General features: G+C 44.2%; 1 protein-coding gene across 6 annotated transcripts; it reads right to left on the bottom strand.

The window, feature by feature from the left end:
* Window positions 1-1631: 1631 nt before the first annotated feature.
* Window positions 1632-23695, bottom strand: LOC102688421 (CD48 antigen-like). Of its 6 annotated transcripts, XM_015339352.2 has the most exons (7): window positions 22164-23086; window positions 12415-12735; window positions 10031-10315; window positions 9507-9641; window positions 7414-7485; window positions 6980-7080; window positions 3758-3942 (listed from the first exon to the last, which is right to left on the bottom strand). In XM_015339352.2, the coding sequence occupies exons 1-7, from the start codon at window positions 22201-22203 to the stop codon at window positions 3850-3852; spliced, it is 1047 nt and encodes a 348-aa protein (XP_015194838.2). In that variant the 5' UTR covers window positions 22204-23086; the 3' UTR covers window positions 3758-3849. The 6 variants fall into 6 exon arrangements, with proteins under 6 accessions (XP_015194839.2, XP_015194838.2, XP_015194836.2 ...); XM_015339353.2 differs by lacking the exon at window positions 6980-7080 and having other exon boundaries at window positions 1632-3942; XM_015339350.2 differs by lacking the exons at window positions 3758-3942; window positions 6980-7080; window positions 7414-7485 and adding exons at window positions 7511-8899; window positions 23098-23695 and having other exon boundaries at window positions 22164-22280.
* Between the last annotated feature and the right edge of the window lie 1138 nt (window positions 23696-24833).

Raw genomic sequence — 24833 nt, 5'->3', positions numbered from 1 at the left:
ATTTGTAGGTTTGGAATCCACACTTGTTCCATATTCCTGTTGTCCTCAGAGTCTTCATAAGAAAAGTCACAGACGAGAGAAAGCCGTTAGGCCCACCCAGTACGTTTGTACTGAATTGATCCCAGAATCTCATCTGGCCATTTCTTGACAGAAACCAGTATCCGCCTTATTTCAGCATCTCATTCAGCAACATGGCTGAGTAGCTTGTTCCAGACTCCCACCACTGATGTGGGACAGTATATCAAAAATAAGTGGAAAATTTAAGAACTGAATCAGGAGGGAGTAGGATAATCTGAGCTGCATCGGTTAAAATGCTCAATAAAAAGTCTGAACACTAGGTGTCACTACAGACCTCTGAATACATTATGTGGTATTTAATAAAACTGAATATATTATTAGGAATTGTACAGTTAGGGAAGGCACAATTATTTATCTAAAGGAACAAATAATAGGTTCATTCCATGCTGAAAAGAGAAGAAAGAAAACACATCATTCTCACACCTGAAGAAGGCTCCACGGCTGAAATGTGGATGTTTTCTGTCTTCTCTTTTCAGCCTGGAACAAACCTATTACTTGTTCCTTTGCAACCTACGCATGCTGACACAGCTACCCACCTGAATTATTTATGTAATCCTTTCAAACAACAGGAGTATAATTAAAGATAAAAAGAGATGATAGAACTATAATATAGCTGGAATACAGGAACTTATGCTTATGCTTACATGAAAACTCATCATCTTAAATTGAAAATTTTGAAAGAATAAGGTAGAGCTTATGAGTGGTAACATTGAAGCAGAGGGATATGGAGTCATATATGTTACAAACTGCAAGGGCCAGCCCTGGCCAAAGGGGGACTAGGCATGAGGGCCCCTCAACACAACATGCTTTTAATCGGCACGTTCAAATGGGATTTCTCCATAGAGCCCTGATGTCAATTCTGCCCGTCCCAGTTCAGATGCCAGTCTAGAACAAACAGTTGTCTGAAATATATTAACTCAATAATGAGCTGCATTACCAAACCTGGGGATAAAGACAAGGTAAGTGTGGCTGTGAGACCTCTTGGGATCTTCCTGTGTTTTTTTGTTTCTTCTATTAATACAAGAACAGTTCCAAGTGCTCACTGCACAAAAAAAGATATTGTTTTGAAGTTATTAAAATGGAGAACCTGTGAGCAGTGCTAATTGGGAAGTATTGATTTCTAGTTTGCACTTTCGTTAGATAGCCCACCCATCATCAGAAATCCATTTACTCCTGGCAAAACTCACTGCAACCCAGATCCCAGGCCAGATATTGAGGGATCCATAGCTGAAGATCCAGAAAAATAGGAGGATCTCATTTGATTTCAGATTTTGTTTCCTATCCTATTTCGGATTTGCAAGTGTATCACCTGCTAAATTGTACTTTTAGATCAATGTCTCAAAAGTGGGCTGCACAAAGCTTGAGGAATATTTTTCTCTTTGTTGATTAAAATGTAATTAAAAATCTGATTGATTAACTGACATAATTAAAAACCAGCAGTATAGATAGAGGCACACTCTATAGCATCCAAAAGACTGAGGTACCAGCTGTAGAGAGGCACAGTCTGATAAACTGAAGGTTGCTCATCAGACATTTATGAACATAAACAAAAGTTCATAAAAATGTATTTTATAAAAATACAAATAGAAAACGCATACACAAATACAATACAGCCTACAGTGCTGATTGGCGTAAATAAATTATGCCTCTTATTACTGAAAACGATCTGTGAGAGCACAGGCCAGGTAGAGACCACATTCCCCAGACTCCTTTTGGGGGAGGAGCTGCTCTGTCACATGACCAGTTCCAGGAAGTTGGTTGGTCAGGTGACTGTTCAAAAATCAGGAAGAAAATGTGTCCAGGGTCCGTTAGTGGAATTGGAGGGTTGTGGGGCTAAGAAAGATTTGAAGCTTTGTTTCGAGAGCTCAGAAGTATGAGTAGCCTCTGAGGGGCTGACCAAAACTTGTTTTTAGCAACAAGGTGAAGAGTCACAGAGAGACTTTTGTTTTGAGATGAGTCTGGGAGACTGTTATTGAGATTTGTTAATGTGGAGTGTAATTGCTCCAGTGGGACAGTGACTTCAAGATGGAGTTTAGTTAGTAGCTCAAAGAGGACCATGGGCTCTTGTGTTGGTTCTTTTATTCTGGTGTTTTGAGTTTTCTGCACTGTAAATGAAAGGCACTAGAGTGTCCGACCCTCACAGCTGTGTGTTTGTGTGTATATTGGCCTGGACCTGCAACCTGCCTTTTTTTATAGAATCCTTGGGCGTGTTGTAACAGGATATGTACAAATCCTCTTTGAATATGTTTTTAAACCTAGTTTTTTAAACCTAGCCCTGTTGGAACATAGCATCAATCCCATTATTGGGATTGGGATTGGGATCCCGGAGCAGTGGCTCTGTGGTTAAGGATCTGCGCCTGTGACCGGAAGGTTGCCGGTTCAAATCCCGCGGCCGGCAGAGGAATCCTACTCCGTTGGGCCCCTGAGCAAGGCCCTTAACCCTAACTGCTCCAGGGGTGCCGTACAATGGCAGACCCTGCGCTCTGACCCCAAGCTTCTCTCCCTGTCTCTGTGTCTGTGTCTCCATAGAGAAAAGCTGGGGTATGCGAAAAGATGCATTCCTAATGCAAGAAATTGTGTAGGGCTAATAAAGAAACATTACATTATTGTATTTCATATTTTCAGCTCCATGAACGTTGTGTACAAACTCAAAAAACAGAATTACAGCAAATGACTTAAATCTTCTTGAATATGAACCAGACTGTCATCTTTAGATACTAACATTCATTTGATAAACAATAATGTTTCATAATACAAAATATACTTTTTGTTTCTACAAAATATATAAGACATCAATATTGTTTATATAAGACACCAATATTCCTTTCCTAACATTAAATGGAATTTCTATAAGGTGTACACTGAGTGTGTGTGGGCCCTGTCATGGACTGAGGCACGATTTTGTGCTACTACCCTCTTCACTCATAAACCCCGTCCTTTACTGGGATCTACAGTCTCGGCACTGCTGGGATGTAATGGCGCAGCATAAAGCCATGTTTGTGTACTTCAGTCTTCAAAGAAATCATTCAGATCCTACCAACTATTTCTTCCACCTCTCAGATCTCCCTCCTGTGGACAATTTCTCACCTGCTCTGTCCTCTGTTCTCCTGTGTTTTATATCCCTGTTACCCTCCACTTTCTCTCTCACAGATTTATATCCCTGCTACACTCCTCTGGCTCCCTTTTGAACAGGCTCCACAATTGAATTTTTTTCTTTTGACTGTTTGGTGTGGAATTCTCCTCCGTTTGATATTTTATGTACGACTTGTTTATTTGCATCTGATGTTTGAAGTGCATACATGCAGACGACGAGCTTGTGAGGACGCAGGTGCCTGATATTACTCCTGTGACCACTGCCTGTGTGACCTCATGTGTCAGAACTGCTGGTCCACTGAATTCAGCTATTTTGCCCTGCATGGTACCAGGGCTTCAGATCGTTCCTGACCATTCTGGATTGAAGAACAAACCTCCTTTAAGTTACCTTAAAGGAGGCAAGGTAACTTTAGGGATGGCCTCTTTAAAAACAAAGAGAAAAGAACCACAATTTCCACATGAGATTCGTGAGTTGAATCTGTGGTCTGTGTGATTTGGTGAAATCATTGACCATGTCCCTGTGAAATTAACCCAATGATATGCAATCATTAGCTTTTGGGGACTAGAAAATCCATGTTAAAGCTCAAAAAACCAATAACACTGTTGTGAATTCTGTGCATGCCCTCAGCATGAAGACCATTCCTCTTTCCCCAGGCTGTGTCAGATCTCTTCTCCTGCTCATGTTACAGAACCGCTGGGATGTGTGATTTCCGCATACACTATCCGATCCTGACAGCCTGTGTTCCTCTGCTGTTGCCGTTCTGGGGAATCCTGTTGGGATAAAAACAGAAGGAGGGGAATTTAAATCTGATGTTTGATTAAAAACCAGTGTTAGACCGCAAGTCCTGAAAAAGCCTGTGATTTCAAAAAAGGCCTCTTGTCCAGAGGTCTGTAGCCTGGGGCTGAAGAAATTTTCAGGGAAAAGTGGTGCTGTGTACAGTATGGTTGTCAGTGTCTGGGTTCAGTTGGAGACGCAGACAGATTTCCCAAGATGTCAGGAATTTTGCTCTCAGACCACTGTGCTTTCCTTGGAAACAAGATTCCCTCTATTTGCCTTTCAGACATCATTTCCAATCATTTCTAAGCTGCTGCACAAAGAGATGTGTTTGGCCTGGACCCAAACTTGATTGCTTTGAAATCACCAGCTGCAGGAGAAATTAGACAAGCTGGAAAAGAGAGGTGGAGGGAAAGTGGCATCAGGAATGAATACAGGAGGGACTTCTTTCCACAGAAGGATGGTGAGAGAGTGAAACAAGCTGCCCAGACATGTACTGTAGCTGAAGTTGCATGCAGATTATTTAGTCTGAAGGAAGGACCAGAGCCACTACCCAAGCATCCTGTGATCTCACCAGAGGGGGAGGCAGCACAGAACATCGCACAGGATCGCAAAATTTAGACGTTCTAGCACAAAATGAAACTGAAATGCTCTTGTTTTTCTGTTGAGGTCATGGGAAGAATATGGAAAATATCCCAGCAGTGCATTTCCCTGCCTCCCACAGAGTGCCCTGTCATTTGAGAAAGGGGACGTGTGGAGGAAAACCTGGCCTGGAGTTCCTGTGAGGTGAAGGGAGATTCATTCCATGAGGGAAAACTGGATCTGAGGACATGTTTCTCCAAGATTTGCAGTATTTCTGCAATAAATGATTCAGAATAAATTGTGACTCATTTCTGTCTTGAACTGGTGACTGCAGCCCCTCACTAAAAGCTAATTCACTAAGAACCCATTTAGATGCCTGCTCAAGTCACCTGCTCCAAATTAACACCTAGTCAGTTCAATAACTAATCATACAGCTTTGTAATATTAATTATACTGAAGTTCCTCAGCCCTTGAACAAGTAAAGGTTTATTCCATGCTGAAAAGAGAAGAAAAGAAACACTTTTCAACGTGGAATAATCCTTTACTTGTTCCTTTGCAGCCTACGCTTGCTGACGCAGCTGCCTCCTCGATCTTACTCAGCACTTATTTACACAAAGGGTGACGGGAGAGTGGAACCAGCTACCAGCCGTGTTGTGAAAGCAGATGCCCTGGATTCTTTCAAGAAAGAGCTGGATGAGATCATTGCATCAGTTAACTACTAAGCACAAAAGGCCCTCTTGTTTGTAGCCATTGTCATGTTCTTGAAATAAAGTTTGTGGCTCTGATGTGGGCAGCAGCTTCTCCTGGTGGTTCACAGCATGACCACGGATAAGCGCATTGTGCTGGTGGGGTGCCCTAAGCGAGACGGAGCTGCATGTTTGTCTCAGAGGTGTTTGCCTGTATAAGAGTGACAGAGGGTGCTGTTTCAAGCCAGGACTCCAGCTGCAGATCCTTTCCTCTGACTTGGAAATGGAAATAAAAAGGCCCATCTTGTCCCATCTAAACCACAAGTGGGAAGACCAATAGCAGTAGTGTAGAGCAGTGGTTGGAGTTCTGGCATCTAAACCAGATGGTTCAGGACCCTGCTATACTGTGTGATTTGTAATGTGTTTTGTAACTATACAGGTTGCGTCACAGAAAAATTCTACAACCTCCGCAAAGCAGATTCTGTAAGAATGAGACACAGATTAAGAGACATAAAATGGCAGGAGAGATTAAAAGCAGTGGAAAATGAGTGCATGAAGCGCAGAGACGGTTTATCCCAAGAGTTAACAAATTAAAAACTAGAAAATCCATATTCCAAATGGTTCAATGGAAAGGAGAAGAGAGTGCTTTTTAAAATAGCTGAAAAATAACAGGACCCAGGACAATGAATTATAAGCACGGGTAATAAAGGATATTAGAAAGGCCAAGAGAGAAACTGAAAGGAATAAGCACACTGGAGGCTAAAACAAATAAGTTCTTTCAGCAAACAAAACCCATCGAGGATTAAGTCAAATGAACAACAATAGTTCTAGATGATGAAAGGGAAATGGCAGGTGTACTAAAGGAGTATAAAAATAGCCAGTTAACAGGTGATAAATGTCATATCGGTTCTGAGTAGCGTGAACCACAGCTGTATAAACACCCTCTCTCTCTCCAGCTGATGGAAGATGAATGTTTGCAAGCCAAAGGAGGCCATCTGGCATATTGTGCACTGTACATGTTTGATGCTGTGTTCTTGTGTGTGCATATTGTTTAGCCAAATAAGAAACCTGTGTTTTGCACCCAACTCTGCTTCGTGTCTGATTACTGCAATTAAATTTAACAAGAGTTCAGAGAAGTGCGCCTGGCTGTTCTGTGCTGTTATCAGTTCGTGATCTTCAGACCGCCTGTAATGCAGAAGCCTATTGTGTGTAATCAAAAACCTTTTACTAAGTTCACCACCTCTATAAGCGCAAATATATTTATCACAGTGCGCAGATCTTTACTTGGTACAGGAAAGAGGCTTGAGAAATATCACAAAACAAAGTGAATGACAGGAGCTCTCGTTACAAACCGAGGGAGCAAAGTGAAAGTTTCACAGTAATTGAAAGTAGTTATTATTGGATGTGCTGTAACTGGGGTGACTGCTTCCATTTTATACATAAAGTGGATTTATACAGAGCTTCAGATGCAAAGGGTCACCACACTCCAAAGAGAAAGAACAACCTAAGTGCAATTAGATTATTTTGTAAATGCAGCAGGATAGAAGGATAAGAAGTATGATTTGAAGTTGTCCGGTTGCCATTTAGACTATGGAGTATTTCTGTGCTTCTCTTTAGAAGGAGGCTGTAACCCTGCCTGTACCTGCTCCCCCTCTCTCCTGGCTCAATGATCTGCAGGAACACCGGCTTCCTGTTGTCGGCAGAAAACACAGAACTGGGATTCTGTAAAGCACAGTACGAGGTGAGGAAACAGAACGGCACTGACCTGCTGGGCTTCTGACGGTTTCTGCCCGACTTGAACATTAACATACTGAACGTCACTGTCAGACAAAGAGCAAGAGCTCCCAACACCAGGGAAAGAGCGACCTTTAAAATACAGGGAGAGACAGAGTCAATCGAGACATATGCACATAGACAGGACACATAGCTGTGTATCTGACCAGGGTGAAAGACAGCAAAGAGAAACAGATCCTGACAAAGTACAGGATCAGTGATCGTAATTTGGCCATAGAAACTGGGCGTCACAGGTAGATCTGGCTGCCCAAAGAGGACAGGCTGTGCTCCCTCTGCCAGCAGGGAGATGCAGAGACAGAGATGCACTTTCTGCTGCCAGTTCAACTGTGCGAAATCCTCTGGGATTAATTAATCATTCTTCCCTAAAATAAAAAATATATATCATTCCAGAATTCTCATACCTACCAGAATCATAACAACTTCCAATCCTACCAGGTGGAGGAAACTCAGCTGAGTCGCAGTGCTGTATGTCACAACCTGAGGAACAGAAAGAGAACCTGTCTCTCAATAATAATAATACAGTGTGTGATCTCCTGTCCCAGCCTGAGGAACAGACAGTGAGCCTGTCTCTCAATAATAAAAATACAGTGTGTGATGTCCTGTCCCAGCCTGAGGAACAGACAGAGATTCATCCCTCAATAAAGTTTTATGTGATGTATTTTTTACATAAATATCCTATGATGCGTTTGTATTGTAAATGTTGTGTTGATTGATCAGTTATGCCAATAAAGCTCACTGAACTGATTCGAGTCACAGTGGCAGTCAACACTTCACTTTCATAATCTCTATAGGAGACACTGGCCTTCAGGTAAGAAATAAGGCACTAAAAGATGCTTTTGTCAGAATAGTTGTGATAATATTGTTACGAGGGGTCATAAAAGTAAAAAAAAACAATAGGTAGAAACTAGGTGGAAAGTGAGCTATTTACCCAGGTGTGGGTGAGCTGCAAGAGACAGAGGATCAAAAGAAACCTTCTACTCTAGTTACTCAAAACTGAAGAAGAACATTTAGCAGACAGGAAGACATCATATAAAGACACAGGAAAGAGAAAGGTCAGAGAAAAGAGATGAAGAGATAGACAATTACGCAAGGAAACAAAAATACCAGGTGAGTGGACCTTGTTCTGGTCTTGAATTTGGTGATACATTTGTAGAATTGTTATACCCTATCACTCTGGGACACTCAGGATTATAGATTTGGCACTGGGTTGGACTCTGTTAGAATGGGACACCGAGTGTTCCTCTTATTGGTCTGTTTAGGTGTTATATAGGATTTCAGGTTACAGACCTAGCAGTCTGGGTTTCTGGGACTGTAGAGCTTAGGCCTGTGAGACCTTGTTTTGCAAATGTTGTAACGTATGGTGTGTGTTGTGTGATGTGTTTGTTACAACCAGGCAGCGCCCCCAGGTCACCGGGGCTGACCCCGCATGATGTAATGGACCCAAGAGCAGGGGCCCTACAGTGCAGGGGGAGTGGCCAGCTCACAGCACCCGGGCACGAGACAGGCTGGCACATAGACTGTCCAGGAAACCCGCGGGCAGGCTCCACGAGCTTCACGGGCCAGGGCCACCTCTGGGTGAAGGACATCCTGCCGGGATTGCCCAGGATGCCGGATGCAGGTGGGCTGAGGGACTGGTAATCAGTGAAGGGGGGCCGGGCTGGGGGAGACGCCAGGAGCCGGAGCTGCGCATCATTCCAGGCCGCGGTGCGGGGCAGAGGAGTCTGGCACTGAAGCCGGGCAGGAAACTCCCAGCAGGGGTGTTCAACCTCAAGGTGCAGCTGTACCATGCCAGCGTGCACCGTCAGGGCGGACCGGGGAGTCTTCTGCTGAGGTCTGGCTCCACAGCAGGGTCCCGAACTCCAGTCCACACTCAGCCCCCGGACAGCACAGCCTGACAGAGCCCAAGAGCAGTATCAACCAGGAACAAGCAGGGCTCCGCTGGGACGTCATAAGGTGGCTCAGCAGTGTGGCGATGAACGTCAATGCCGGCTCGCCGAGGAGAGACTGAGCAGGGTTTAAATACCCTCAGAGCACCTGCTGCTGTGAGATCTCTCACTAAAGCCTGGTGCTCTGGGGCGGCGCAGTGGCTCTGTGGCTAAGGATCTGTATTCTCTAAACACTGGTGTGTAGCATATTTAGCAGACAATGTGATCTCTGATTATATTTTAGAACTCCCTTCCAAAAACTCAAACCAAAAAACATTTTCATTGCAACGATTACAGTACAGTCTGACCAAAGGACCAGTCTAGTGTACCTCTTACTCACACAGCAACAACTGCTACACAAAATCTACACAGTTCTACACTTTTCACTGTAGTTGTCTACACAGCACTATACTCTTGTATCATCGTTCTGTTGTGGTTGAAGCTGAGGGTCACTGTGTTCCAGTCTGTGCTTCTGGTGTGAAGCTCTTGTGCTCTACAGTCACCACAGTATCACCACAGACGGTGCTCTGTCTCTCACTGTTAAGCTCATTGACATGCTTGTAACTTTCTTACCTTCACTCTGCCGCTCGTCTCTCCTTTTCTTGCACATAAGAATGAAGAGAGCTGTCATTAGGGCTAGGCAGAGCAGGAGAGCACAAGACACCAGAACCCAAGCTCTGTTTCTGAATCTCGCTTCTGTGTCAGAGCCTGTAAAACAGTAAACCTTGGTGAGCCACCTTCACTCTGGTAATACAGTACTGACCCTGCAGCGCTGGTCCAATACTCTAATACAGCCCCATACCGGGATCCTAACCTTACCTCACAGGCTGCAGTCTAATCTAATCCCAGGTCTGCAGTTTTATATTGGGTTTCTGATTCCAGTCATAGACTTTCATCCTGTATTCGTATTCCACATATCAATCTCTGCCTCTATATTCCAAACACCAGGGACATATTTCTGACTTTTGAGAGCTAACAGGTTACAAATCTCTGTCCATCTGTCTAATTCTTCCTTTGACCCATTTACCAAAGCGACAAACTACTCCAACTCAAGACTGTCTTAAAAATGTTTGAATAGTAGCTTTCTATAACGTTACCAGGGCAGTAAGTCTCAGGCTTGACTCTGGTTGTCTGGACACTGACAGGGTTAGAGGCCACACAGCTGTAGGTATTATTGTATTGTCCATCTGTCTCCAGAGGGAGAGTCAGGGTGCTGTTTAGATTGAGGGAGCTGGTGTTGGACAGGGGCTTCTCCTCCCCCTCTCTGTACCAGGACAGGGTCACCTCTCTGCCATTCTGCACCGAGCACAGCAGGGAGCAGTTCTGTGTGACCAGGGCTCTTCCTGCTGGGGTCTTTCTGACCTCAGGCTTTGACACTGGACCTGTGACAGAGACACCCATCAGTTCAGCATTGCTAGTAAAAAAAGAAAACCGAAAAATAAATGGGTTTTATTTACTTATGCTTATGTATATTTTTTTATTCTCTGAGACAATAAGTACTGCTGTATCTCATGTCTGCATTAGTTTAATTGTATTTGACAATGTACAGTACTATAATTGTGTTGAATAATGTACTGTTTCCCTAATGAAATGGTGTAGGCCAGAGACCAGTGCTGATCTCATAGCAGGAACCAGTCTTACACTGAGCACTGTGATGAGGAAACACTGGAAGATGTATTTTGCCATCTATTAATTTATTACCACTTATAGTATATAAATAATTATTGGAATAAATGTTGTCTCTTTGAGGTGACTATAATATTACATTCTTACTGAAAAACATTGTTTTAAATGTTGAACATTGCTGAACAAGTGTGATGTCCTAGACCAGTGGTTCTCAAACTTTTTGTACCAAGTACCACCCCTAATCCAACCAAAGCATCCAAGTACCACCTACAAGTCATCATCTCATAGGAACCCCAGAAATTCTCAATGACCAACAAGAGCGTGCGTGCACACACACTCACACATACATATAATAAATATTATAATAATACACTTTATTTGATATAGCGCCTTTAAAGGTGGCTTCTCAAAGTTTTACAGAAAAAAAACATTAACTACAACTAATAAAAAAGCACCATTTCAGTGAGAGGGGTGAGCCTGTTTAGTTGAGCAAAGCATAGGTGAATTAATTTTTCGATCCTTGATACAATTCACAACAGAGTCTAACAGATATTAAATCGTCAGGCATTTTCTTGACGGCAAAGGTCTCGCGGTGGATGTTGTAATGTGTACATTCATTTCTGGAGCAACCTCTCTAATTCGTGCAGCTACACCGTTATGTCGGCTTGTCATTGCTCTAGCACCGTCTGTACAAACTCAGACGCATTTTATCCAGTCGAGGCCATTCTCTCCAATAAATTCATTCAGAAGCTGAAATACGTGCTCTCCTGTAGTTCCTGTTGGTAGCGGTTTACAGAACAGAAAGTCCTCACGGGACGTACCCTCAAACTCGTATCTAACGTAAAAGAGCAAATTGACCAAATCGACTACAGACTCATCTAATTGCAGTGAAAAACATCTGCTCATCTTAACGCGCTCTATGATTGTATTTTTGATTTAACCCTTCATTTCAATAATTCTATGAATGACTGTGTCTTTCAGGGGGAGGGGGGCAGCAGGTCGAGCTGTTTAGCAGCTTTTTCTCTACACATAATACGTGTGAGCTCTTTTGCCAACGGTAAACAAGGTTCTTCAAAAATAGTGTAGCTTACCTGCTTTAGCAATCCGCAAGCCTGCATTTTTCCGCGTTTCCGTTTTTATTTCCGTATTTATTTAAAGTTTTTATTTCATGCGCATGGGAGCGAAACAGAGACGCTCTGTGTATTTTTCTCAAATTAGAACAGTTCTGAAATAGTTTTCTGTTATCCCGCTTTCGTGTGCTCACAAGATGACCTGCGTTCGTAGCACGCATTTCTATGCATTCCTGTGGTTACAACGTTGGCATTGGTCCAAAATCCTTTCTCCTTTGCTGGAGATACAGTAGCTTTTTTTTAAATACAATTGGTCACTTGCGTCCGTAGCACGCATTCCTATAGAGTGGTATAGAATTACAGAGTATCTCTTGTGTCCACTGAAGTATTAGCGCGCACTGTATCGTAGTACGTAGGCTGCGTATTCGACACGTATTAAAATACAAAATATGAAAACCAGTCCCGATTTTTCAGCGCACACCACACAGTTCCAGGGTCATTTGGCATACCACCTGAAGGCACTCAACGTACCACTGCCGGTACGCGTACCACAGTTTGAGAACCACTGTCCTAGACTTTGGGACAGAATAGAGAGATGGTCACCCTGTTCAGTTGTGGTCATCTTTCAATCTTCTTTTTAACTAATAATCTGCTTTATACAGTTGAGCAGTCTGTCTAGGCTGACAGGACCAGATGAGAGCCCCTCAGTACTGCACACACCCAGGATATACCGTAGCATTCTAACTGTACAGAGCAAGAAACACTTAAAAGAGATGTGTACTCACCATAGACAGTTAGAATAAACCTTGACTGAAATTTATCTCCTCTGACAACTTGAACCTGATACAGTCCAGAGTCATTGACGTCCAGGCCAGTGATGGTCAGCGAGCTGGTCACTCTGTCCAGCTGAAGTCGACCTCTGAATTTCTCCAGGAAATCAGTTTTACTTTCCAACTTGCTCAGCTCTGCTATCCGTTCACTGTGAGTCTCATTACCAAAATTCCACTCCACTCTGTAGGCTCTCTCGATGTCCGTAATGTGAATTCTCAGAGTGACAGAGCCTCCAACATTCCCTCTCACTGTCTGATCTCCACACACGAGAACATCTGGAATAACAACAGGTCCAACGGTACATCAGTGCAATTCTCCGTCAACTGTCCACAGTACTACAGTCTCCTGCAGTTCGGATGTGTCCAAAGTGACAGAGCCTTCAGAGCCCAGTGATCTAGATGAAACTCAAACATCCACAGCTCCTATGTTCACTGACAGGAGGTACTGGGCTCTAGGAGGTGCTGCTCATTAAGATCAAATGGCTATTTGTAAAAATAGTAGTGTTAACCACTGCTGTGTGTCATTTCACTGGGTGAAGTCCAGTACCCCAGATCACCCACCATTCTCCTGGTGCTGTAGTCTCCATCTCCTGTTGTGATCTGTGTGCAGTGGGGCTGCTGTGTGTCACCTCACTGGGTAAAGTCTAGTACCCCAGATCACCCACAATCCCCTGGTGCAGCAGTTTCTCTCTGCTGCCCTGATCTGTGTGCAGTGGGGCTGCTGTGTGTCTCCCAGGCAGGTCTGCACTTCTGGAAGGAAGGAAGTGCAAAGCGCTTTGGGGCTCTTTGAAGTTAAAAGCACTTGAATAAAGTTGAACTTAAATTTGTATAAATCCAAGGAATTATTATTAATTCCACTGATGGGGAAGACACCATGACATCTTTGGAAAAGAGAAGAGCGATCAAGGCATGTGTTTGGAAATAGCTGCACATGGAAGAGTGGTCTGAGGTTCCTCTCGGTGGTTCAAACTGAGATGAACAAACTGATTCAGTCTCCTCTGTTCAAGACACAGAATGTCTTCCTACTGCAGTAACAGGATTATTAAGTCAAACAGCAATAAAGTCCATATCTGTAAAGCACAGGGGACACTGAACCCTAATATTTTCTGCTCATTGCTAGAGTATCAGTAACAGTTCATGGATGGTGCCCATTGTCACTGCTTACTCTGACCATGAACAGATGCTTATTACAGTGTGTGTCTGTGACACATGGGCACAGTGGGTCTAGCCTGCCTCACAATAAAAAAATAAATCAAATGCATTGATGGATTAAACATGGATCCTACGTAGCTGCTGGCTGCCTTTTTAACAGTTTTAAATTTGTTTCATCATTATTAATTAACGTATTTGCAATGTAACAATAATAATTATAGTTTTACACGCAGGGAGACATACATCTTGTTGCAAACAGTGGGAATGACCTACATGTGGATTGCTCCATCAGTACTGTGGGCTGTAAAACAGCAACATCTTTTCCTTTTCCTCAGTGTGCTTTGTTGTGAGAAAGACAGTCGACATCAGTGACCCCACAGCAGGCATGCTTTTTGGCACTGATGTCAATGAAGGCAACGACACAGGTAGATCTGGCTAATGCATTAATTTACACATTGTTAAGGGTTCACAGAGTGAACAGCACAGATAAATATCACCAGCAGGGAGCATAATTATGGCCACAAGACACTGAACCAACATGAGAGACCACATGTTTCATGTACTGTAAGAAAATCGATGTGTTGGCAGGATATTACTGGCAATTATCCTTCAAATCAGTGCAGTTTATTGAGATCCCATTTGGATATAGCCATCGCCACAGAGCTGTTGTTTGCTTGGAGCGTTTTTTTAATGGATCTGCCCTTTTCAAGCTGTTATTGCCCAACTGGTTCCCAGCCAACAGCACCTTCCCTTCTGCCACTATAGTTAAAGTTTAACTGAGAGAACTTCCCCCTCAGGTCATTCCTTCCTCCTTCTGCCTCCTATCCCATGGGTCTCATGAATCAGTGGTCTGAGATCAAATCCTTTTAGACTTTTACTCCGTTTTCAATGAGCTCTTTACTGTCATTGAGCAACGAGGAAGTTTCTATAAAAGACTGCTCTGATTACAGATGACGTCAAAAATAAAAAATCACAGGATTGAGTTTCTTCTGCATTCTTTATTCCTCTCCTGTGTTTCGGCTCCCTGAGTCTCTCTCCTCTGGAAAGAGTTAGTGTGTACGAGGGTCACCACGGTGTCTAATATTCATCCATTTCTCACAGCTTCTGAATCTCATACAGTTTCACATGTGGATTCAATCTTTGCAGGGGAAAACAGACGTGCTATGCGGAGTAAAATACAAATCCAAGCTGGAGAATAGAAACAAGCTGTTTACCATATTCTTCCTCTTCAATAACGCCAGTTGCTGAGAAGTGTGAGAAAGTCTTAGAACAAGGGGATCAAGTTGCAGAGACAGTTTTGCCCTGAGGATCAGCGTGCAAAAGACACCACCGAGGGAAACATTTCAGCTCTGAGACACGACTGGAAACCCATGGTACTAGAAGAGAGTACAGCTAGAGATGAGAATGTGCTTTCCCAGAACTTGAACAAACTCTGGATATAGATGATCATCTTGATCTGGGCCCCATGTGGTTCTGTTGTGTTGTTTAAAGGAGTTTTTAAATAGATAGATACTTTATTGATCTCATGAGGGAAATTGCAGAAGAAAGACACACTGCTCAGGTTCCACCAAGATTTGGGCTCAGATGGCTGGATTCAGAGTCCAGAGTGCTAACCATTACACCATGGAACCGCTATTTTGTCTATGAAAAGATCCATAGCTTTTGTTTGTCGGTGAAACTGAACTGTTTTCCTCATTCGGGAAGTTTCTCTGGAAGCTCTCAGGCCATTAGATGTGGTTTCTGGATCAGATTCTCAGCAGAGTTAGATGAGAGGGGTAGTGACATCACTGCTCCGGGCTCCTGAAGGAGCTGCTCCTGAACTCCTCCTGACACTCCTGGGTTCCTTCAGGAGCCCAGAGCAGTGATGACTGTTGCAAATTTAACTACATCAGAATCTAAAACACTGAGGCAGATCAGGACGGGTTCAGAAAGGCCCCCCGCTTACACTGCTCACACCTCCCCAGTCTCACACACCCCTGCTCACCCCAGCCCAATCTCACACACCCCTGCTCACACCTCCTCAATCACATACACCCCTGCTCACACTTACACCTCTGCTTACCCCTGCGCAATCAGACACACCCCTGTTCACCCCAGCCCAAACTCGGTCCTGCTCATAACTGCCCATCAGACACAGCCCTGCTCACACCTGCTCAATAAGACACAGCCCAGCTTACACCTGACCAGACACACACCTGCTTAGCCCTGCCAAGTTAGAAGCTGTTCCCCATTGAAATACTAGCCAATCACTGAACTTATCAAACTGAATCATTTTCCTTCTAAAGCAAAATGTAGATGAGTGGGTCTGTATCTTTAGTATTTATGTATGAAGATCACTTCTCAATTCAAGTGAACACTTTGCTCTACTTCTACTTTTTCTTCAATTTACACCATGAGCACGAAACGTAAAAATGGTTAAAGTCAGCTTGCAGGGATAGATAACCAGGCTAATGTTTAATCAAACAAGCTCTGATATAACAAAACCTTTGTGTGCCTTCGGAAGTCCACCATACAGTTTGAATCCTTTGAAAGAGCTTAGGAATCAGAGCAGAAACTTTTATTTGTATGCAGAACTAATCTGTTCCGTTTTGCAATATTTCGCTTGGCTCAAATTAAACAAGGGGCTTTGAACATTGACCGAGATGTTCATATTCCTCAAAGACAAAGTCAACCCAGTGGACGTCTTCAGTGTCAACAGTGAAACATGAAAGAGAGGAAAAAAGTAGAAGTAGAAAAGTGTGGAACACGTTGTTCAGCCATGATGACGTTGAAACCGATAACTTGCTTCCTTTAAAAAAATAACTGACAAAGATCCTCAGATCAAATAACTACTAACTACCAAACAGGCTAAGCTGGATGAATGGTCTCCTCTCCTTTTGAGACCTGTCTTAAGTTCTTACTTTACATTGTGTAAGCCGAGACTGTGAATATTCTTTTATCCCATTTTAATTTTAATCACGGGTTAAGAGACTTGAGACCCCTGAATTGTCTTTGTCCTGGTCATAATGACGCAAGAGTCTCTCAGCTGAAACGTGTTTATTCTGGGAAAGTGAAATGTTATTCTCTAATTACAGGAGGGCAATTTCATGACCATTAACTGCATCCCTTTATACTCTGCTATTAGATGTAGTTGTGATTTTATTAGAAACAAAGTCTCTAGCACATGATCTAAAAGCAAAGTGATGGACTCGTGATAAAAGTTTTATAACAGGGTCCCAGGTTGTCTTCGGCTTTGTTCCACCAGAGCTATCAGTTACATAGCTGGTCTAATTGCTTGATTAAAACTGTTAATGCTTGTAAGGCAGGCTTGTAGGTTTGAAGGTGCACAATTACATTTTCTGAAGTCATTCTGTAATGGTACAACAAACCCACAATCTAACAAGAGCTCTGTATCTACGTATACTAAAATGTAGTCTGGGATCTGTGTTGTGTGTGTGTTGTGTGGTCTGAGGTCTCTGTCTTGTTTGTGTTGTGTAGTTTGGGTCTGCGTCTTGTGTGTGTTGTTCAGATGAGGTAGTAGCTGTGTGTGTTATGTAGCCTGGGTCTGTCTTGTGTGTTTTGTGTAATCTGTGTCTATGTGCTGTGTGTGTTGTGTAGGTGGGGTACTGTGATCTCTCCATTCGTCAGGACTGGCATTACCGAGCTCCAATGAATAGACATTCCCTTGCTGAGTTGTTGGCATTCCTGGGGTTCAGAGTTGTGGGTGTGTTCAGAGCCTCTCTTGTCAGGGCTTGTAGTGAACTGAGACAACTTCCACAACCAGTCTGGATCTTCTCTGTCAGTCTGAACCTGCCCCAGTCTTGTGTTGCACTCACAGTGCTGCCCTCACAAGAACTGATCCATTGACTGGACTTACTGTACTCCACATGTCCAAAAACAGAAAGTATGTTGTAGAGAGGCAAAAGTCAGGATTTGCGTGTTTTATGACGACAGCTGGTTTCCTCCAGGTACTATCTACAGTAGGTGGTTTTTGTATGCTCTCCCCTTGTTTGGGTAGGTTTCCCCATAATAGGTTTCCAACTAATATTTTTGTCACGTTTATCCACTGCTGGCATGGCAAAGGTAAAAACCAGACAACTAGGTGCTCCGGTTTTCTCCCACTGCACAAAGATGTGCTTTCATGCTTTGCTTGGCTGCTGGTGTGAATCTGTGCGTGTTTGTATCTGAGTGTGCCCTGCAGTGGACTTTTCAGGGTATGCCCTGCCTTGCTCCATCGGTCTACAGTGCTTTTCATTTTCTTCCAAATGGAAACTCATTTACACAAAGGAGCACAGCTGTGCGGTCGGCGTATTTTGACTATGCAGAGAAATATTTGAAAGGATAAAGTTAAATGCAAATATTCTGCACCCTGTTGTTGCATGGACAATGAAAGTTCTTTCTGACTAGCAGGTCAGTGCAGTCTAATAATAAAACTCACCCCTTATCAGACCCTGTTTATTCCTGGCCAAGAAACACAGGGTACAAGACAGAACCACATGCAAGAGGAGATTTCCGTCATTTGCATTGGCAGAAAAGAATATAACGATCAGGTGAATGTTTAACAGAGATAGAGGTAAGAGAACTAAGAAAATAAGAACAGTCATTCAGCCTCTCTGTATCATTTGGTCTTTAGTAATTAATCAATCTGAGGCCAACAGAGACTCTTTATTCTTAGGAACTCCAGCTTTTTGAAGGTAGAACAATTTTAGTGCTTTTCTATAGGCCATTTATTGCAAGTGCTTAACATAGTGTCTCACTTTCTGGTTTGACAGCATAATAGATTGAAAGCTGCAAAGGTGGAGAGGGGGTGGAGGAGGGATGCAGAAAACGAATGAGGAAGAGGAGAGGGTGACGTTTGATATATATATAGAGACCAGTTGCTTACGTCAGGATTAGTGAGAATTGCAGCAGCTGTGTCGAATGAGCTTGGCTGCCTTCATTCCTCCTGAAATTTCATTAAAAACTCCATAAAAAATATCTGGATGGAGCATTCCGGTTTTGATTAAAAATATTCACTGTAATAAATGCTGCGTGCATCATTAGTAATATGACCTCATGGGACCTCATTGCAAGGGGGTGCATGCACCTGCAACATTCTGTGTCTGAATGTTTCATGTGGGATTTTCACACAGGTCACAAAGTGGTTTGTAACATTGACGCTAATGGAAATAACACCTCGGCCCAGAGCCCCTTGAGAATCTCTCCGCCGTGTGCGGCGACAGCCGGCCAGTCTCACTTTCGGCAGGTCCGCCTGGGCCTCCCGCCCGCCCCTTGACCTCTTCCTGTCCCCCGCGGTTGCCGCGCTCTCCAGCGAGAACGGGCGTACGAGAAATGAGCGAGGCGACAAAACCACACTCACGAACCCCTTGCCCTACTAACCTCCCACTCCCTCTTGCAGACTGTACATCCCCCCACCCCCGCCGTGGTCTGGGGGTGCAGTTTCCACCCTGAGCGCTGGCCTCAGCCACACAGACACGCAGGTGCCCACACGCGACTTCGAGAAGCGTTCCTGCGCCCGAACGAGGGCAGAGATCTGCTGCCTGACCTCCTTGCACCCTGATGGTCTTCTGCTGCTCTCCTACAGTGACCCAGTTCCCGGCCGCTGTGTTGCTGGCCGGTCAGACTTCTCCTGGAAGCCAGGACTGCCCGGAGAGGTGAGAAATCACCCCAGGGGCAGCAGAAGGCTTTGTGCAGCTTTGTGTAGCAGGGGGGTGCAAAACTCCAGCCCCAGGAAATGATAGTCCAGCGAGATGCGTTAAAATCCCTTGAAAAAGGTACAATCCCGGGCAGAACTGGGAATTCTGAGGAGGAGAACATCCCTCTGCACCAGAGCACCGAGCCAGTCTGCTCACAGGAACCCAGGGTTGCCCCAGATCACAGGGGCCTGTTGACCCAGGGGGTGGCAGAGCAGCCCCCCAGTGAAGGGATCCAGTTGGCTCAGGATGGGGGACCGGCAGAGACCCCAGAAACCCAGCTGCGCCCTGACCCTCAGAGGCCGGTGGCTTCTGCTGGAGCTCACCAGCGCACCCCTGGGGGATGGGGTGTGTGAGCATCTGGTCACATACCGCCCCGAACAGGCGGAACATACCGCTGGTCCAGTCCCTTCGGCCGACTGCCCAGACTTGTGGGCACCTGCTGCCCAGGCCTGCAGTCACTCACAAACAACGGCGGTGCCAGTGTCACCCTTTCACCCAGGACACTATTGCACAGTTACAGCATGGTTCTGTATCAACACCGGCTTACTGTACTGTATGTGCAGAAGCAGAAGTGATTACACTGATATGATGGGGAACTGGGAGGTTATGCAGTGGCTCCAAAGAGGAACACTGACTTATTCACACAGGAAGTGTAGCTTTATATATTCCAGGCGTTATCTGAAGAGATTACTCTGGGATTATCGGGTTTTCCACAGAGTCATTATGAACTGTTCTCGGATTTTTCTGAGTCTGTATTCCAGATGCCCCCAAATTAATTACAAATTTTCCGCATGACCAAGTGGCAGATGTCGTGTAATTTAATTCATCTCTTACACAACAACCGCTCATTCGCCTCGCTCTCCCTGCACTGTGGAGACACACTGTCTGGCTCTCGCAGTGTCGCCTACTGCGGGTCACGGTGTTGCTGGGTCTGAGGGCTTCTGTACCGAACCGATTCTTTAGTCCCCAGCCCAGAGACGGTCACCGCTCGTCCAGGGGGCTGGACCCCACAGAGCAGCAGCTCAGACAGAGACCAGACCCACAGGGACCACAGTCGCTCGGCCGCTCTGAGCTCGTTCACTCCGGTGAGGCGATTATTGACCCTGCTTGTCTTTAATCACGACAGTCCAGATCTGTATCCTCGCTAAAAAGACTCAGTTCCTTTTCTCCCGCTGGGCTAGGGAGCAGTTCAGAGAGGCATTTGGAGCCCCAGCAGGAAACGTGCTTTCTAAAACCATTTTCAACACGTTATGAAATCAAATATATTCCCAAGTATTATCTCTAGCTGTACTCCCAGTAAGAGTCCGATTATTATTATTATTATTATTATTATTATTATTATTATTATTATTATTATTATTATTATTATTATTAAATCTGTGACAACAGAATTTGAGTTACAATCCATAATTTTAAACACCGCAATATTTCACACAACACTGCGCCTTGGCGGACTAAAAAACGAGTTAATCTAGCAGAACCACTATCAATTACAACAGACTGATCCGGAAAGTGATGTTGCCTCTAAGGCAAGACCAGACCTGCGGTGAATTTTTATTTGATCGCATAAACATATTTCCTTCCTCTCTGAACATCGCTTCTACATGTTTTGTTTTTTTAATTGTATTAATTTATTTTGTCTTGTTTAAAACATCTAGCTCCTTTGAACTTCTGCAATTGTGTTTTTGAGTCAGAAACTTCCCTATGGAAACCCTAAACTGAAAATCACTGTTCTGCGTTTTTTGGAACAGATGTACAGTATTAAACTTCCCAACACGCTCGCCACGCGACGCAGCCAGTTGGAAAGGCGTGTTATAGCTTGTTGGCGCCAGACGAAGCGCGAAACTGTCGAGTCTGAGAGTGAATTAACCTGTAAAGGTTTCAGACCTGTAAGGTTGAACGATGACTTTTTTTATTTAAAAATGCGTTTTCCAGAAAATATGTTGTAAACTGTTACCTCATTATTACTCACGCTATGTGCAAAATTGTTACACAGTTTCTGCAGTGCGTTGTGATTTTGTTTCAAGAGTAAAACCCCAAATAATTCCGTGAAAATGGGGAATCCGACTGATACAGTCTGTCAAAGCTGTATTATAATCGGCAGCGATGTACATAATACATTAACTAATATTATATACCTATACTAAACACAGGAATTTCCGTCTTGTCTGTTATTACCTTGAAGAACAATGTTCCTCCATCATATACTGTAGATACTGAATCATAATTACTGACATAATACTGATCATAAAAACCATCATAATTAACCATCAGTGATTCAGATTGATTTACTTTTAATTTGTCTTGATTGACATTTCTGTCATAACATGAGGATTCTTGTTTTCTTCACCCGTGAAGTTTGCGAGACTCTTTGTGATCATTAGGTTTAGTTGTTTTAGTTTATTTTGTTCTACTGAAAAAGAAAATGTTGTTTTTTGTTCTTGCAAACGGGCGAACACACATAGACTGGACTGAAAACAATGATTTTAAAAATGCAGAATCCTACTTTAATACAGTAAAAATCAATAAAACGAAACAAAATTATAATACCATGAAAGAACCATCGTTTTTCGGAACTTTTGAATTGCAAGATGTTAAACCTGACTGAGCTTTTCTGCGACGAACACACTCAGAGCCGTCCTGTTGGATTTGTCTATGACGAACCCGGGTCAGGAAACCAGCGATCCTGTTCTTTGTAGAGTTTTTGTACAACTCGCCGGTTAAACTAACGTTTTCCATACGCAGATAATAACAAAACGGTTGATCTTAACCTATTCCTGCGTGATGTCGACGGATAGTCCGACAGACCGCCGGGGGTCCGGCAGGGGAGCACAGCAAGGAAATTAAATACCCGAGGAAGACTGTCCGTGTACTCACCAGCAAGAGAGAGCAGAATCAGGAGAGACGGTGTCTGCATCGTCCTGTGCCCGCTGTCCCAGGGTCTCTTCGCAGTGTGACACTGACTGTCGGAGGCAGGACTGATTCAGCCCTCCTCTGGGAGAGAAGAGAACAGGAGACCAGAGACCCCCTTTCAATAGAGGAAGAGGATGGGGCGATAGTGGTGATGCAGAGACAGTTCCACTTTCTTTTGTGTAACAAGCTGTGAATTAGTTATGATGGAGTTTTTTTATTTTTTCACCCTGTGACTTGGTCGTCTTGACCGCCATCCCAGGAGGACATCATTTAAACCTTTACCTTTACCTTAGATTTAAACCTTTACCTTTGCCTACTGCCCTGTCTCTCTCACACCTGAAGAAGGCTCCACGGCCGAAACGCTGTGTTCTCTTTCTTCTTCTTACCAGCAGGGAATAAACCCATTACTTGTTCCTTTAAATGTATACAACTGACCGCTGTAAAACGACTGTAAACAGACTAATGGCGGACTCGCAGGCAGGAGAGAAGATTGGGAGTCTGTGTTTCTCCTCACACCCGCCAAGTACTGTACCTTTCGGGCTTGTCACAACTCGCCGCTGTTCGAGAGAATAACTGAGCTGGACTGCAGTAAAAACGGGCTTCATTCAAGACGGAAAGGTTCGGTTAATAGTCACATTAAGTGGCACTGAGCCTGGTTAAACCCTTTTGACGCTTTCATCGTTGAGATTTGGAATTATTCTGCTCCAGGCTTGTTTCCGGGAGCAATGCAGCGAACAGAACCCCGCCAGTTCTGTGCTCAAGGTCGCTATCTTATTTCTGTCAAAACCAAGTGAAAGTGCATTTAAAACCGAGAGCAGGAGATGCGTCGTTACACAAAAGGCTGTGGATGTCTGGAACAAGCTACTCAGTCTGGAGACGCAGAACAGGGAGATTGTACCTGATTAGCAGAGAGCGATTCGATTGCACATACTCCCGAGAGTAGCTGGTGCAGGACTGTTTTCAAACATTATTTTCACTCCTTAACATTGTTCTAGTGGAGTCAGCATAGCCACTCACTGCTTACTGAGCGTGGGACAAAATGCACATCATGCAAAGAAAAAACCCTACAAATGAATTTCCGTTTATTTGCACATTATTGGAAGGAACCAGCGGTCTGATAATCCACATAACCAAGAGGCAGGACACCTGGCAGAGAGCAGGGTGAAAAAGCTCTCCGCTGAGAAAAAATAGATTTGGGCCCAACCTGTAACGGGAAAACTGAATGGTTTTGGAATATGAACTGCAGTCTGAGGCGCTTGAGACTCCGCCGGCGATCGGTCCCGCAGACACACGCAGGACAGCGCGTCTCCCGGGGCTGTTAGAACACCCTCGGTCAGACTTTCACCGTGGGCGGCCCATTAAGTGTATTTAATTACTTCTTTATTAGTTTTATTTCCATTATATACCTGCTTTATTTAGGGCTCTGGTATTAGCTGAGTTACTGTGCGTTCGCAACCTCAGTTCTTTTACGCCGGTTTTCTTTTTTCTCTGCCTTTTTGCGCCGTTCTGCAGCCCCGAGTGCTGGTATAATTTTTGTCGTAAATTGGTATAACACTGACAGCTGGTTTGATAAAAGATCTGCTTAGCTGCTCGCTGATTCAATAGCAAGAACATTCAATATTAATATACAACATACAATAATAATATGAACGTCAGGACCGTAATGAACACCAGGAGAGCTCTCGGCAAGTAAGGGCAACAGAGACCCCTGAAGCCCGCGAGTCTGAGGGGCTCACAGAGAATGTGCAAGCAGTTACATCAGGATGCCCAGGTCTCTTCATTGACAAGGCCCTGGCCAACTCAACCCTGCGGATTTCTTCAGAATCAACAGGGAAATAGGAACCAGAGGTCACAAGCGGAAGCTGCATGGAAGTGCACTTAAAACTGAGCATAGCGGGCACTTCATTACGCAAAGAGTTGTGGGAGTGTGGAACAAGATGATATCCTGGATCACTGAGCTACTAAGTACCATGCATAGACCAGATGACTCAGAGCTGAATGGCCTCTTTTTGTTGTTTTGAACCCTTCTGTTCTGTCTGTTTTCATGTTTCTGATGAAGTTCACAATACTTCTGACACTAGTATTTTTCAGTCGCTGGTCTAATCTGGTATTGTGTGGGAATTTTCACGGGGTGTCCCGTCAGCTGAGCAGAATTGTGCTCGCCATGTGGCACTTTCTGGGAATCCTGTAAGATTTATTCGTTTTACTTTCAGTCCGTTTCCAAGCACGGTCATTCGATTGCGTGTCCAGTAACATATCGACGTGAAAGCGCAAGTGTTTCGTGCTTCAGCTGCCCTTGTGAACCCCGACCAGGAATGGTGGGGAGGGGGCAGAAGCCGCTCTGGGGGACCCCAGAGTGCTGTGCAGTCAGTGCGAGAAGTGGACCCCATCTGGGGTGTCAGGGACACCCTGACCCCCGTTATGTACCCAATGGCTCAGTCTAGTACACATGGGCCAGTGCTTAACGGACGGAAATACACACAACTACGTGTAGGATAACTAACCACACTGTTCTACAGCCCAATTACCCGCTAAACCTGTCTCCCGAGAAAGGAGTGGCAAACCATAGAAGAGTCTTCCGCAAGCTAACTTACTACTCGATACTAAACCAAGCTATAACAGAAAGCAAAAACA

This window comes from Lepisosteus oculatus, chromosome 6 (genome assembly GCF_040954835.1).
Source record: "Lepisosteus oculatus isolate fLepOcu1 chromosome 6, fLepOcu1.hap2, whole genome shotgun sequence".
NCBI lineage: Eukaryota > Metazoa > Chordata > Actinopteri > Semionotiformes > Lepisosteidae > Lepisosteus > Lepisosteus oculatus.
This window is presented reverse-complemented; position numbering and strand designations above follow the sequence as displayed.

Excerpts from the sequence above, each read along its gene's own strand:
- LOC102688421 (XM_015339350.2), bottom strand. The coding sequence starts at position 22,203 with ATGCAGACACCGTCTCTCCTGATTCTGCTCTCTCTTGCTG. Across the intron at positions 12,736-22,163 it reads GATTCTGCTCTCTCTTGCTG|ATGTTCTCGTGTGTGGAGAT; the intron begins GTGAGTACACGG and ends TTGTTATTCCAG. Across the intron at positions 9,642-10,030 it reads GCCTGAGACTTACTGCCCTG|GCTCTGACACAGAAGCGAGA; the intron begins GTAACGTTATAG and ends ACTGTTTTACAG.